The sequence below is a fragment of the Oncorhynchus mykiss genome, chromosome 7 (assembly GCF_013265735.2).
Source record: "Oncorhynchus mykiss isolate Arlee chromosome 7, USDA_OmykA_1.1, whole genome shotgun sequence".
NCBI lineage: Eukaryota > Metazoa > Chordata > Actinopteri > Salmoniformes > Salmonidae > Oncorhynchus > Oncorhynchus mykiss.
This window is the reverse complement of record NC_048571.1, coordinates 5,238,725-5,253,280: the sequence shown is the minus strand read 5'-3', so window position 1 is coordinate 5,253,280 and position 14,556 is coordinate 5,238,725. Positions and strand designations below refer to the sequence as shown.

The 14,556-nt window shown below is 46.3% G+C and overlaps 1 protein-coding gene across 3 annotated transcripts in view; it reads left to right on the top strand.

Moving 5' to 3' along the window:
* Positions 1-11: 11 nt before the first annotated feature.
* The window catches only part of LOC110521097 (pirin-like), a 30,930-nt gene continuing 16,385 nt past the window's right edge, over positions 12-14,556 (top strand). The window contains exons 1-4 of one of the 3 annotated variants that reach the window (XM_036982149.1): positions 16-460; positions 761-917; positions 1,050-1,142; positions 6,334-6,414. In XM_036982149.1, the coding sequence (XP_036838044.1) occupies positions 825-917; positions 1,050-1,142; positions 6,334-6,414 (267 nt within the window). In that variant the 5' untranslated portion in view covers positions 16-460; positions 761-824. Of the gene's footprint in view, positions 461-760; positions 918-1,049; positions 1,143-6,333; positions 6,415-14,556 lie in introns of all 3 variants that reach the window. The other 2 variants (XM_036982148.1, XM_036982150.1) reach the window with 2 other exon arrangements.

Here is a 14,556-nt window from a genome sequence, read left to right as displayed (position 1 = left end):
CTAATAAACTGCACCTCACCCCTTCTTATCTGAGAATAACCTACACCTCACCCCTTCTGAGCTCAGAATAAACTCCCCCCTTCCTAATAAACTGCACCTCACCCCTTCTTATCTGAGAATAACCTACACCTCACCCCTTCCTAGCTCAGAATAAACTCCCCCCTTCCTAATAAACTGCACCTCACCCTTTTTATCTGAGAATGAAAAATAACCCTCCCTCTTTTTTTATTCAAACGAATCCCTTGCGGTTAATCACGCCCTTCATGTCCGTACATGCGCAACAGATGCAGTGTTGGCAACCGCGACAACAACATGACTGCGCTTGGAAGATGATAGGTTTATAATTCTGTTGTTGCCTACACACTGGGAGGATTTGACAGCCTACAATACGTGCTTGTCTGATTCTAGTTGATATTCGGAGTAAATTAGTCTTGTTGAGTCCACATCCAACTTCTGCAAGGTTAGTGACATTGAGTTTCGTGTATCAAAGTAAACTCTACTCCACGGAGAAGTCCGCTTAACTTAATTTATCCTAGCTAGAGACCGATGCTGTTATTGCTCTGTCATGTTGTATTTTTACTCCATATTATCCCAATAAAAGTCTTAGCCAAATAAGAAATATTGTAACATCTAATAACAAAACACTCGTTATAGTGTTTGGTATTAACGTGATGTTTTGTATTGACGTTGAACAATAACGGTGGGTATTTGAAGGCTTAGGCTATATATTCAATGCAGTTATTTTTCCTTTTCTCTTCAGTATTTTTGTTCAAGGTGTACCATAATAAATAAGGTACTACTAGTAAATAACCCTATCCTCTACAATGAGGATAAGAAGAGTTGTGAAGACGGTGTTGAGTGTGGAGCAGGTAGAAGGTGTGGGAGCACATGTCCGCAGAAGCATAGGAAGAAAGGAGGTGAGTTACTGTCATACTGTCTGTCTTACATCTGCCTAGTTTATCATGTTTAATAATATCCTTTTAAAATACCAAACTAAACCACATATTATGACATGGTAGGCTGATATATTGTCCATCCATGTATTTCAGCTGATTAACCTGGATCCTTTCTTGATGTTGGATGAGTTCAAAGTCAAAAAGCCATCTGGCTTCCCCGATCACCCCCACAGAGGATTTGAGACCGTGAGTAGGCTATCTATTCTCTCTCTCGCTCTCTCTCTCTCTCTCTCTCTCTCTCTCTCTCTCTCTCTCTCTGTCTCTGCCTGTCTAGCTAGCGCGATGCAGCATCTACACTGTCTCTCTCTATCTGGAGTGATACAATGTTGTGTTCTGACTGAAGCCCTGGCAGATCGGACCGTCATGTGGAATAACAGGTTCATATGAGGCCGTTGAGGGAAGGTGAGGCACGTACCATTAATGATGAGGGAGGATGAGGCACATACCATTAATGATGAGGGAGGATGAGGCACATACACCATTAATGGTGAGGGAGGATGAGGCACGTACACCATTAATGATGAGGGAGGATGAGGCACGTACACCATTTAATGATGAGGGAGGGTGAGGCACGTACACCATTAATGATGAGGGAGGGTGAGGCACGTACACCATTAATGATGAGGGAGGGTGAGGCACGTACACCATTAATGATGAGGGAGGGTGAGGCACGTACACCATTAATGATGGAGGGTGAGGCACATACACCATTAATGATGGAGGGTGAGGCACGTACACCATTAATGATGGAGGGTGAGGCACGTACACCATTAATGATGAGGGAGGGTGAGGCACGTACACCATTAATGATGGAGGGTGAGGCACGTACACCATTAATGATGAGGGAGGGTGAGGCACGTACACCATTTAATGATGAGGGAGGGTGAGGCACGTACACCATTAATGATGAGGGAGGGTGAGGCACGTACACCATTAATGATGATGGAGGGTGAGGCACATACACCATTAATGATGAGGGAGGGTGAGGCACGTACACCATTAATAAGATGAGGGAGGGTGAGGCACATACACCATTAATGATGAGGGAGGGTGAGGCACGTACACCATTAATGATGAGGGAGGGTGAGGCACGTACACCATTAATGATGATGGAGGGTGAGGCACATACACCATTAATGATGAGGGAGGGTGAGGCACGTACACCATTAATGATGAGGGAGGGTGAGGCACATACACCATTAATGATGAGGGAGGGTGAGGCACGTACACCATTAATGATGAGGGAGGATTTTATTTGTATTTTTTTATTTCACCTTTATTTAACCAGGGCGGCTAGTTGAGAACAAGTTCTCATTTACAACTGCGACCTGGCCAAGATAAAGCATAGCAGTGTGAACCAACAACAACACAGAGTTACAGATGGAGTAAACAATAAACAAATCAATAACACAGTAGAAAAAAAAGTCTATATACATTGTGTGCAAAAGGCATGAGGAGTTGGGCAAATAATTACAATTTAGCAGATTAACACTGGAGTGATAAATGAACAGATGGTCATGTACAGGTAGAGACACTGGTGTGCAAAAGAGCAGAAAAGTAAATAAATAAAAACAGTATGGGGATGAGGTAGGTAAATTGGGTGGGCTATTTACCGATGGACTATGTACAGCTGCAGCGATCGGTTAGCTGCTCAGATAGCAGATGTTTAAAGTTGGTGAGGGAGATAAAAGTCTCCAACTTCAGCGATTTTTGCAATTCGTTCCAGTCACAGGCAGCAGAGAACTGGAAGGAAAGGCGGCCAAATGAGGTGTTGGCTTTAGGGATGATCAGTGAGATACACCTGCTGGAGCGCGTGCTACGGGTGGGTGTTGCCATCGTAACCAGTGAACTGAGATAAGGCGGAGCATTACCTAGCATGGACTTGTAGATGACCTGGAGCCAGTGGGTCTGGCGACGAATATGTAGCGAGGACCAGCCGACTAGAGCATACAGGTCGCAGTGGTGGGTGGTATAAGGTGCTTTAGTAACAAAACGGATGGCACTGTGATAAACTGCATCCAGTTTGCTGAGTAGAGTATTGGAAGCTATTTTGTAGATGACATTGCCGAAGTCGAGGATCGGTAGGATAGTCAGTTTTACTAGGATAAGTTTGGCTGCGTGAGTGAAGGAGGCTTTGTTGCGGAATAGAAAGCCGACCCTAGATTTGATTTTAGATTGGAGATGTTTGATATGAGTCTGGAAGGAGAGTTTACAGTCTAGCCAGACACCTAGGTACTTATAGATGTCCACATATTCTAGGTCGGAACCATCCAGGGTGGTGATGCTAGTCGGGCGTGCAGGTGCAGGCAGCGAACGGTTGAAAAGCATGCATTTGGTTTTACTAGCGTTTAAGAGCAGTTGGAGGCCACGGAAGGAGTGTTGTATGGCATTGAAGCTCGTTTGGAGGTTAGATAGCACAGTGTCCAAGGAAGGGCCAGAAGTATACAGAATGGTGTCGTCTGTGTAGAGGTGGATCAGGGAATCGCCCGCAGCAAGAGCAACATCATTGATATAAACAGAAAAAAGAGTCAGCCCGAGAATTGAACCCTGGGGCACCCCCATGGAGACTGCCAGAGGACCGGACAACATGCCCTCTGATTTGACACACTGAACTCTGTCTGCAAAGTAGTTGGTGAACCAGGCAAGGCAGTCATTAGAAAAACCGAGGCTACTGAGTCTGCCGATAAGAATATGGTGATTGACAGAGTCGAAAGCCTTGGCCAGGTCGATGAAGACGGCTGCACAGTAATGTCTCTTATCGATGGCGGTTATGATATCGTTTAGTACCTTGAACGTGGCTGAGGTGCCCCCATGACCAGCTCTGAAACCAGATTGCACAGCGGAGAAGGTACGGTGGGATTCGAGATGGTCAGTGATCTGTTTGTTGACTAGGCTTTCGAAGACCTTAGATAGGCAGGGCAGGATGGATATAGGTCTGTAACAGTTTGGGTCCAGGGTGTCTCCCCCTTTGAAGAGGGGGATGACTGCGGCAGCTTTCCAATCCTTGGGGATCTCAGACGATATGAAAGAGAGGTTGAACAGGCTGGTAATAGGGGTTGCGACAATGGCGGCGGATAGTTTCAGAAAATAGAGGGTCCAGATTGTCAAGACCAGTTGATTTGTACGGGTCCAGCTTTTGCAGCTCTTTCAGAACATCTGCTATCTGGATTTGGGTGAAGGAGAACCTGGAGAGGCTTGGGCGAGTAGCTGCGGGGGGGCGGAGCGGTTGGCTGAGGTTGGAGTAGCCAGGCGGAAGGCATGGCCAGCCGTTGAGAAATGCTTGTTGAAGTTTTCGATTATCATGGATTTATCAGTGGTGACCGTGTTACCTAGCCTCAGTGCAGTGGGCAGCTGGGAGGAGGTGCTCTTGTTCTCAATGGACTTCACAGTGTCCCAGAACGTTTTGGACTTAGAGCTACAGAATGCTAATTTCTGCTTGGACTTCCCTGAACAGTTGCATATCGCGGGGACTATTCGATGCTATTGCAGTCCGCCACAGGATGTTTTTGTGCTGGTCGAGGGCAGTCAGGTCTGGAGTGAACCAAGGGCTATATCTGTTCTTAGTTCTGCATTTTTTGAACGGAGCATGCTTATGTAAGATGGTGAGGAAGTTACTTTTAAAGAATGACCAGGCATCCTCAACTGACGGGATGAGGTCAATATCCTTCCAGGATACCCGGGCCAGGTCGATTAGAAAGGCCTGCTCGCCATATACCATTAATGATGAGGGAGGGTGATGCACATACACCATTAATGACGAGGGAGGATGAGGCACATACGCCGTTAATGATGAGGGAGGGTGAGGCACATACACCATTAATTATGAAGGAGGGTGTGGCACATACACCATTAATGACGAGGGAGGGTGAGGCACATACACCATTAATGATGAGGTAGGGTGTGGCACATACACCATTAATTATGAAGGAGGGTGTGGCACATACACCATTAATGACGAGGGAGGGTGAGGCACATACACCATTAATGATGAGGTAGGGTGTGGCACATACACCATTAATGATGAAGGAGGGTGTGGCACATACACCATTAATGATATGGAAGGGTGTGGCACATACACCATTATTGATGAGGGAGGGTGTGGCACACATACACCATTAATGATGAGGGAGGGTGAGGCTCATACACCCTTAGTGATGCGGGAGGGTGAGGCACATACACCATTGATGCACTTCCTGCTAACGACCAGCAGATGGCACTAACAGGCCTACTGTAGTGTAAGCCTCGTCCAGAGAAAGCTTCTCAATAGGTTTGTTATACATAGCATTAGCTTGCTTTTGTATACTGGGGTTTGAATGAAAACCCACCAATATCACATATTTAGACAGAGGGGAGGAGGGAAATTAAACTTCTGCTTTGGAAGTGGTGTTGGTGAATCACGGTTTCCTCAACCATAAAGGCGATGGTCCACAGTGGGAATTTATAGAGTCAAAACAAGTGTTTTTAATAGAAAAGTCTCTACCTGTTTTTGATACTGTAGATACATGTGTAACCAAACATACCATGGCCCAGACCAGATGAGGCCATAGGCCCAGCCGATACTGTAGATACATGTGTAACCTAACATAGCGTCTACCATGGCCCAGACCAGATGAGGCCATAGGCCCAGCCGATACTGTATATGTGTAGCTTAGTGTCCATCTGGCCGCGGACTGGACCAGACCTGACGGGGGCAGGGCTGAAGCGCCCACGGCCCAGCATTCCATGCAGCAGGTGTGTTGGCTCACTGTTACATCTCAGAGCTCAAAGCCGCGTGCGCTGCCAGATCAGAGAGAGGCTCTCGCCCCCCTGGCTGGAGGTTTAGAAGCCTCTCTGAGAGACAGATGTTTACCTCTAACCTCTATAGCTTTCTACTTCCTGTCCGTTTTGACCTCAGTCCATGTGGCAGTGGAATGGACACGGGGAGTGAACACGTGCTCTTGTCTGTCCTGCTCAACGGACACTGCATTACACACACACACACACACACACACACACACACACACACACACACACACACACACACACACACACACACTGTACATATTTAATCTGTTAGACTTGCACGAGGAAAATATGAAATAAATAATTTACCATACTATGCTTTCCAGTCTTACAACCTTTATGATGAGATTTCCTTCCCAAACCATTCATGTTTACAACCGAGATTCATTCATCTCTTTCCTCATCTCAACCTCAATATGCAAAGACTTAGAGAAAGTTGTTTTCCACTTCTCTAGACACGGTTGGTATTTCGGGGGAGGGGTAACTGCAGAGCACAGTTCATGTTTTGTTTTGCCTCTCAAGCTGTTATATAAAATCAGCAGTGGCTCATCGGTGGGTTTGTGAATATATTTGGATCTGTTTCGTCTTTGTTTAGGTGACCTACGTTCTGAAAGGCGTTTCAGCCCATGAGGATTTCTGTGGCCACTCTGGACTACTGAAACCAGGGGATTTACAGGTAGAGAAACACCTAGTGGGCACTCACAGTACGGTATGTAGGTTCCTACTCTTCACCATACTCCCACCAGAATCAATGAAGCATCGTGCCTTCAGGAGCATTTCCTGTGTTTTTCCCATGCAGCAGTCGTAAAGCTGTTGTCCCTGGTCAGTCAGTCAGTCAGCATCAACCAGGAAGTGGTTTAATAGGCACTAAATAGACACTAATGCCACTGGCATTAAACAAAGCATGTGTGTCTATGTATGCTGATGATTCAATCGTATACACATCAGAAACCACAGCTAATGAAGTCACGGAAACCCTTAACAAAGAGTTGCAGTCTGTTTTGGAATGGGTGGCCAGTAATTAACTGGTCCTGAACATCTCTAAAACTAAGAGCATTATATTTGGTACAAATCATTCCCTAAGTTCTAGACCTCAGTTGAATCTGGTCATGAACGGTGTGGCTGTTGAACAAGTTGAGGACACTAAATTATGTCATGTTTTGTGTGGACCCAGTAAGAGGAGCTGCTTCTTTCTCAACAGCTAACAGGGATCCTAATAAAATACCAAGATACTACTACAAGAGACTTGGTGTGTGTGTGTGTGTGTGTGTGTGTGTGTGTGTGTGTGTGTGTGCAACAGCTAACAGGGATCCTGATAAAATACCAAGATACTACTACAAGAGACTTGGTGTGTGTGTGTGTGTGTGTGTGTGTGCAACAGCTAACAGGGATCCTGATAAAATACCAAGATACTACTACAAGAGACTTGGTGTGTGTGTGTGTGTGTGTGTGCAACAGCGAGAGAGAGAGAGAGCGGGAGAGACAAACACCATTGGGGGGGGGGGGGGGCTGGAGCTACTAACCCAGGGCAGACGGGTTTCCTCACAGTGGAACAGGAGGGGAAAGCTGCTGACGAAAGTTTTAAGTGTTATTGCTCAATTAGCTTCCCACAGCAACGCTGCATAATCACCCTCAGGGCACTGAAAAGTTGCATCAGAAATGACTCCCTATTCCCTATATAGTGCACTACCTTTGGCTAAAACCCCATATTCCCTGAGCCCTTATTCTCTAGACCAGGGGTACTCAACTCTTACCCTACGAGGTCTGGAGCCTGCTGGTTTTCTGTTTTACCTGATAATGAATTGCACACAGCTGGTTTCCCAGGACTAAATCAGTCCCTGATTAGAGGGGACGTAGAGAACACGCAGTGGAACTGGCTTCGAGGTCCAACGTTGAGTTTTGAGGGCTCTAGACCCTATTTAGTGCACAGCTTAGCCCCTGGACCAAAAGTAGTAGCGGCCATTTTGAACACAACCTTCCAGTGTGTTCTTTTAATGTTAGCGGAGCTTTGAGAAGAACAATGAACATCCACTAGCTACATATCACAGCACTGGGGAAGATAAGACATCCACTAGGTACATATCACAGCACTGGGGAAGATAGACATCCACTAGCTACATATCACAGCACTGGGGAAGATAGACATCCACTAGGTACATATCACAGCACTGGGGAAGATAGACATCCACTAGGTACATATCACAGCACTGGGGAAGATAGACATCCACTAGCTACATATCACAGCACTGGGGAAGATAGACATCCACTAGGTACATATCACAGCACTGGGGAAGATAGACATCCACTAGGTACATATCACAGCACTGGGGAAGATAGACATCCACTAGGTACATATCACAGCACTGGGGAAGATAGACATCCACTAGGTACATATCACAGCACTGGGGAAGATAGACATCCACTAGCTACATATCACAGCACTGGGGAAGATAGACATCCACTAGCTACATATCACAGCACTGGGGAAGATAGACATCCACTAGGTACATATCACAGCACTGGGGAAGATAGACATCCACTAGGTACATATCACAGCACTGGGGAAGATAGACATCCACTAGGTACACTGGGGAAGATAGACATCCACTAGGTACACTGGGGAAGATAGACATCCACTAGGTACATATCACAGCACTGGGGAAGATAGACATCCACTAGGTACATATCACAGCACTGGGGAAGATAGACATCCACTAGGTACACTGGGGAAGATAGACATCCACTAGGTACATATCACAGCACTGGGGAAGATAGACATCCACTAGGTACATATCACAGCACTGGGGAAGATAGACATCCACTAGGTACATATCACAGCACTGGGGAAGATAGACATCCACTAGGTACATATCACAGCACTGTGGAAGATAGACATCCACTAGGTACATATCACAGCACTGGGGAAGATAGACATCCACTAGGTACATATCACAGCACTGGGGAAGATAGACATCCACTAGGTACATATCACAGCACTGGGGAAGATAGACACCCACTAGGTACATATCACAGCACTGGGGAAGATAGACATCCACTAGGTACACTGGGGAAGATAGACATCCACTAGGTACATATCACAGCACTGGGGAAGATAGACATCCACTAGGTACACTGGGGAAGATAGACATCCACTAGCTACATATCACAGCACTGGGGAAGATAGACATCCACTAGGTACATATCACAGCACTGGGGAAGATAGACATCCACTAGGTACATATCACAGCGCTGGGGAAGATAGACATCCACTAGCTACATATCACAGCACTGGGGAAGATAGACATCCACTAGGTACACTGGGGAAGATAGACATCCACTAGGTACATATCACAGCACTGGGGAAGATAGACATCCACTAGCTACATATCACAGCACTGGGGAAGATAGACATCCACTAGGTACATATCACAGCACTGGGGAAGATAGACATCCACTAGGTACATATCACAGCACTGGGGAAGATAGGCATCCACTAGGTACATATCACAGCACTGGGGAAGATAGACATCCACTAGGTACATATCACAGCACTGGGGAAGATAGACATCCACTAGCTACATATCACAGCACTGGGGAAGATAGACATCCACTAGCTACATATCACAGCACTGGGGAAGATAGACATCCACTAGCTACATATCACAGCACTGGGGAAGATAGACATCCACTAGGTACATATCACAGCACTGGGGAAGATAGACATCCACTAGCTACATATCACAGCACTGGGGAAGATAGACATCCACTAGGTACATATCACAGCACTGTGGAAGATAGACATCCACTAGGTACATATCACAGCACTGGGGAAGATAGACATCCACTAGGTACATATCACAGCACTGGGGAAGATAGACATCCACTAGGTACATATCACAGCACTGTGGAAGATAGACATCCACTAGGTACATATCACAGCACTGGGGAAGATAGACATCCACTAGGTACATATCACAGCACTGGGGAAGATAGACATCCACTAGGTACATATCACAGCACTGGGGAAGATAGACACCCACTAGGTACATATCACAGCACTGGGGAAGATAGACATCCACTAGGTACACTGGGGAAGATAGACATCCACTAGGTACATATCACAGCACTGGGGAAGATAGACATCCACTAGGTACACTGGGGAAGATAGACATCCACTAGCTACATATCACAGCACTGGGGAAGATAGACATCCACTAGGTACATATCACAGCACTGGGGAAGATAGACATCCACTAGGTACATATCACAGCGCTGGGGAAGATAGACATCCACTAGCTACATATCACAGCACTGGGGAAGATAGACATCCACTAGGTACACTGGGGAAGATAGACATCCACTAGGTACATATCACAGCACTGGGGAAGATAGACATCCACTAGCTACATATCACAGCACTGGGGAAGATAGACATCCACTAGGTACATATCACAGCACTGGGGAAGATAGACATCCACTAGGTACATATCACAGCACTGGGGAAGATAGGCATCCACTAGGTACATATCACAGCACTGGGGAAGATAGACATCCACTAGGTACATATCACAGCACTGGGGAAGATAGACATCCACTAGCTACATATCACAGCACTGGGGAAGATAGACATCCACTAGCTACATATCACAGCACTGGGGAAGATAGACATCCACTAGCTACATATCACAGCACTGGGGAAGATAGACATCCACTAGGTACATATCACAGCACTGGGGAAGATAGACATCCACTAGCTACATATCACAGCACTGGGGAAGATAGACATCCACTAGGTACATATCACAGCACTGTGGAAGATAGACATCCACTAGGTACATATCACAGCACTGGGGAAGATAGACATCCACTAGGTACATATCACAGCACTGGGGAAGATAGACATCCACTAGCTACATATCACAGCACTGGGGAAGATAGACATCCACTAGGTACATATCACAGCACTGGGGAAGATAGACATCCACTAGGTACATATCACAGCACTGGGGAAGATAGACATCCACTAGGTACATATCACAGCACTGGGGAAGATAGACATCCACTAGCTACATATCACAGCACTGGGGAAGATAGACATCCACTAGCTACATATCACAGCACTGGGGAAGATAGACATCCACTAGGTACATATCACAGCACTGGGGAAGATAGACATCCACTAGCTACATATCACAGCACTGGGGAAGATAGACATCCACTAGGTACATATCACAGCACTGGGGAAGATAGACATCCACTAGCTACATATCACAGCACTGGGGAAGATAGACATCCACTAGCTACATATCACAGCACTGGGGAAGATAGACATCCACTAGGTACATATCACAGCACTGGGGAAGATAGACATCCACTAGCTACATATCACAGCACTGGGGAAGATAGACATCCACTAGGTACATATCACAGCACTGGGGAAGATAGACATCCACTAGGTACACTGGGGAAGATAGACATCCACTAGGTACATATCACAGCACTGGGGAAGATAGACATCCACTAGGTACATATCACAGCACTGGGGAAGATAGACATCCACTAGGTACACTGGGGAAGATAGACATCCACTAGGTACATATCACAGCACTGGGGAAGATAGACATCCACTAGGTACATATCACAGCACTGGGGAAGATAGACATCCACTAGCTACATATCACAGCACTGGGGAAGATAGACATCCACTAGGTACATATCACAGCACTGGGGAAGATAGACATCCACTAGGTACATATCACAGCACTGGGGAAGATAGACATCCACTAGGTACATATCACAGCACTGCGGAAGATAGACATCCACTAGGTACACTGGGGAAGATATACATCCACTAGCTACATATCCCAGCACTGGGGAAGATAGACATCCACTAGGTACATATCACAGCACTGGGGAAGATAGACATCCACTAGCTACATATCACAGCACTGGGGAAGATAGACATCCACTAGGTACATATCACAGCACTGGGGAAGATAGACATCCACTAGCTACATATCACAGCACTGGGGAAGATAGACATCCACTAGGTACATATCACAGCACTGGGGAAGATAGACATCCACTAGCTACATATCACAGCACTGGGGAAGATAGACATCCACTAGGTACATATCACAGCACTGGGGAAGATAGACATCCACTAGGTACATATCACAGCACTGGGGAAGATAGACATCCACTAGGTACATATCACAGCACTGGGGAAGATAGACATCCACTAGGTACATATCACAGCACTGGGGAAGATAGACATCCACTAGGTACATATCACAGCACTGGGGAAGATAGACATCCACTAGGTACATATCACAGCACTGGGGAAGATAGACATCCACTAGCTACATATCACAGCACTGGGGAAGATAGACATCCACTAGGTACATATCACAGCACTGGGGAAGATAGACATCCACTAGGTATATATCACAGCACTGGGGAAGATAGACATCCACTAGCTACATATCACAGCACTGGGGAAGATAGACATCCACTAGGTACATATCACAGCACTGGGGAAGATAGACATCCACTAGGTACATATCACAGCACTGGGGAAGATAGACATCCACTAGGTACATATCACAGCACTGGGGAAGATAGACATCCACTAGGTACATATCACAGCACTGTGGAAGATAGACATCCACTAGGTACATATCACAGCACTGGGGAAGATAGACATCCACTAGGTACATATCACAGCACTGGGGAAGATAGACATCCACTAGGTACATATCACAGCACTGGGGAAGATAGACACCCACTAGGTACATATCACAGCACTGGGGAAGATAGACATCCACTAGGTACACTGGGGAAGATAGACATCCACTAGGTACATATCACAGCACTGGGGAAGATAGACATCCACTAGGTACACTGGGGAAGATAGACATCCACTAGCTACATATCACAGCACTGGGGAAGATAGACATCCACTAGGTACATATCACAGCACTGGGGAAGATAGACATCCACTAGGTACATATCACAGCGCTGGGGAAGATAGACATCCACTAGCTACATATCACAGCACTGGGGAAGATAGACATCCACTAGGTACACTGGGGAAGATAGACATCCACTAGGTACATATCACAGCACTGGGGAAGATAGACATCCACTAGCTACATATCACAGCACTGGGGAAGATAGACATCCACTAGGTACATATCACAGCACTGGGGAAGATAGACATCCACTAGGTACATATCACAGCACTGGGGAAGATAGGCATCCACTAGGTACATATCACAGCACTGGGGAAGATAGACATCCACTAGGTACATATCACAGCACTGGGGAAGATAGACATCCACTAGCTACATATCACAGCACTGGGGAAGATAGACATCCACTAGCTACATATCACAGCACTGGGGAAGATAGACATCCACTAGCTACATATCACAGCACTGGGGAAGATAGACATCCACTAGGTACATATCACAGCACTGGGGAAGATAGACATCCACTAGCTACATATCACAGCACTGGGGAAGATAGACATCCACTAGGTACATATCACAGCACTGTGGAAGATAGACATCCACTAGGTACATATCACAGCACTGGGGAAGATAGACATCCACTAGGTACATATCACAGCACTGGGGAAGATAGACATCCACTAGCTACATATCACAGCACTGGGGAAGATAGACATCCACTAGGTACATATCACAGCACTGGGGAAGATAGACATCCACTAGGTACATATCACAGCACTGGGGAAGATAGACATCCACTAGGTACATATCACAGCACTGGGGAAGATAGACATCCACTAGCTACATATCACAGCACTGGGGAAGATAGACATCCACTAGCTACATATCACAGCACTGGGGAAGATAGACATCCACTAGGTACATATCACAGCACTGGGGAAGATAGACATCCACTAGCTACATATCACAGCACTGGGGAAGATAGACATCCACTAGGTACATATCACAGCACTGGGGAAGATAGACATCCACTAGCTACATATCACAGCACTGGGGAAGATAGACATCCACTAGCTACATATCACAGCACTGGGGAAGATAGACATCCACTAGGTACATATCACAGCACTGGGGAAGATAGACATCCACTAGCTACATATCACAGCACTGGGGAAGATAGACATCCACTAGGTACATATCACAGCACTGGGGAAGATAGACATCCACTAGGTACACTGGGGAAGATAGACATCCACTAGGTACATATCACAGCACTGGGGAAGATAGACATCCACTAGGTACATATCACAGCACTGGGGAAGATAGACATCCACTAGGTACACTGGGGAAGATAGACATCCACTAGGTACATATCACAGCACTGGGGAAGATAGACATCCACTAGGTACATATCACAGCACTGGGGAAGATAGACATCCACTAGCTACATATCACAGCACTGGGGAAGATAGACATCCACTAGGTACATATCACAGCACTGGGGAAGATAGACATCCACTAGGTACATATCACAGCACTGGGGAAGATAGACATCCACTAGGTACATATCACAGCACTGCGGAAGATAGACATCCACTAGGTACACTGGGGAAGATATACATCCACTAGCTACATATCCCAGCACTGGGGAAGATAGACATCCACTAGGTACATATCACAGCACTGGGGAAGATAGACATCCACTAGCTACATATCACAGCACTGGGGAAGATAGACATCCACTAGGTACATATCACAGCACTGGGGAAGATAGACATCCACTAGCTACATATCACAGCACTGGGGAAGATAGACATCCACTAGGTACATATCACAGCACTGGG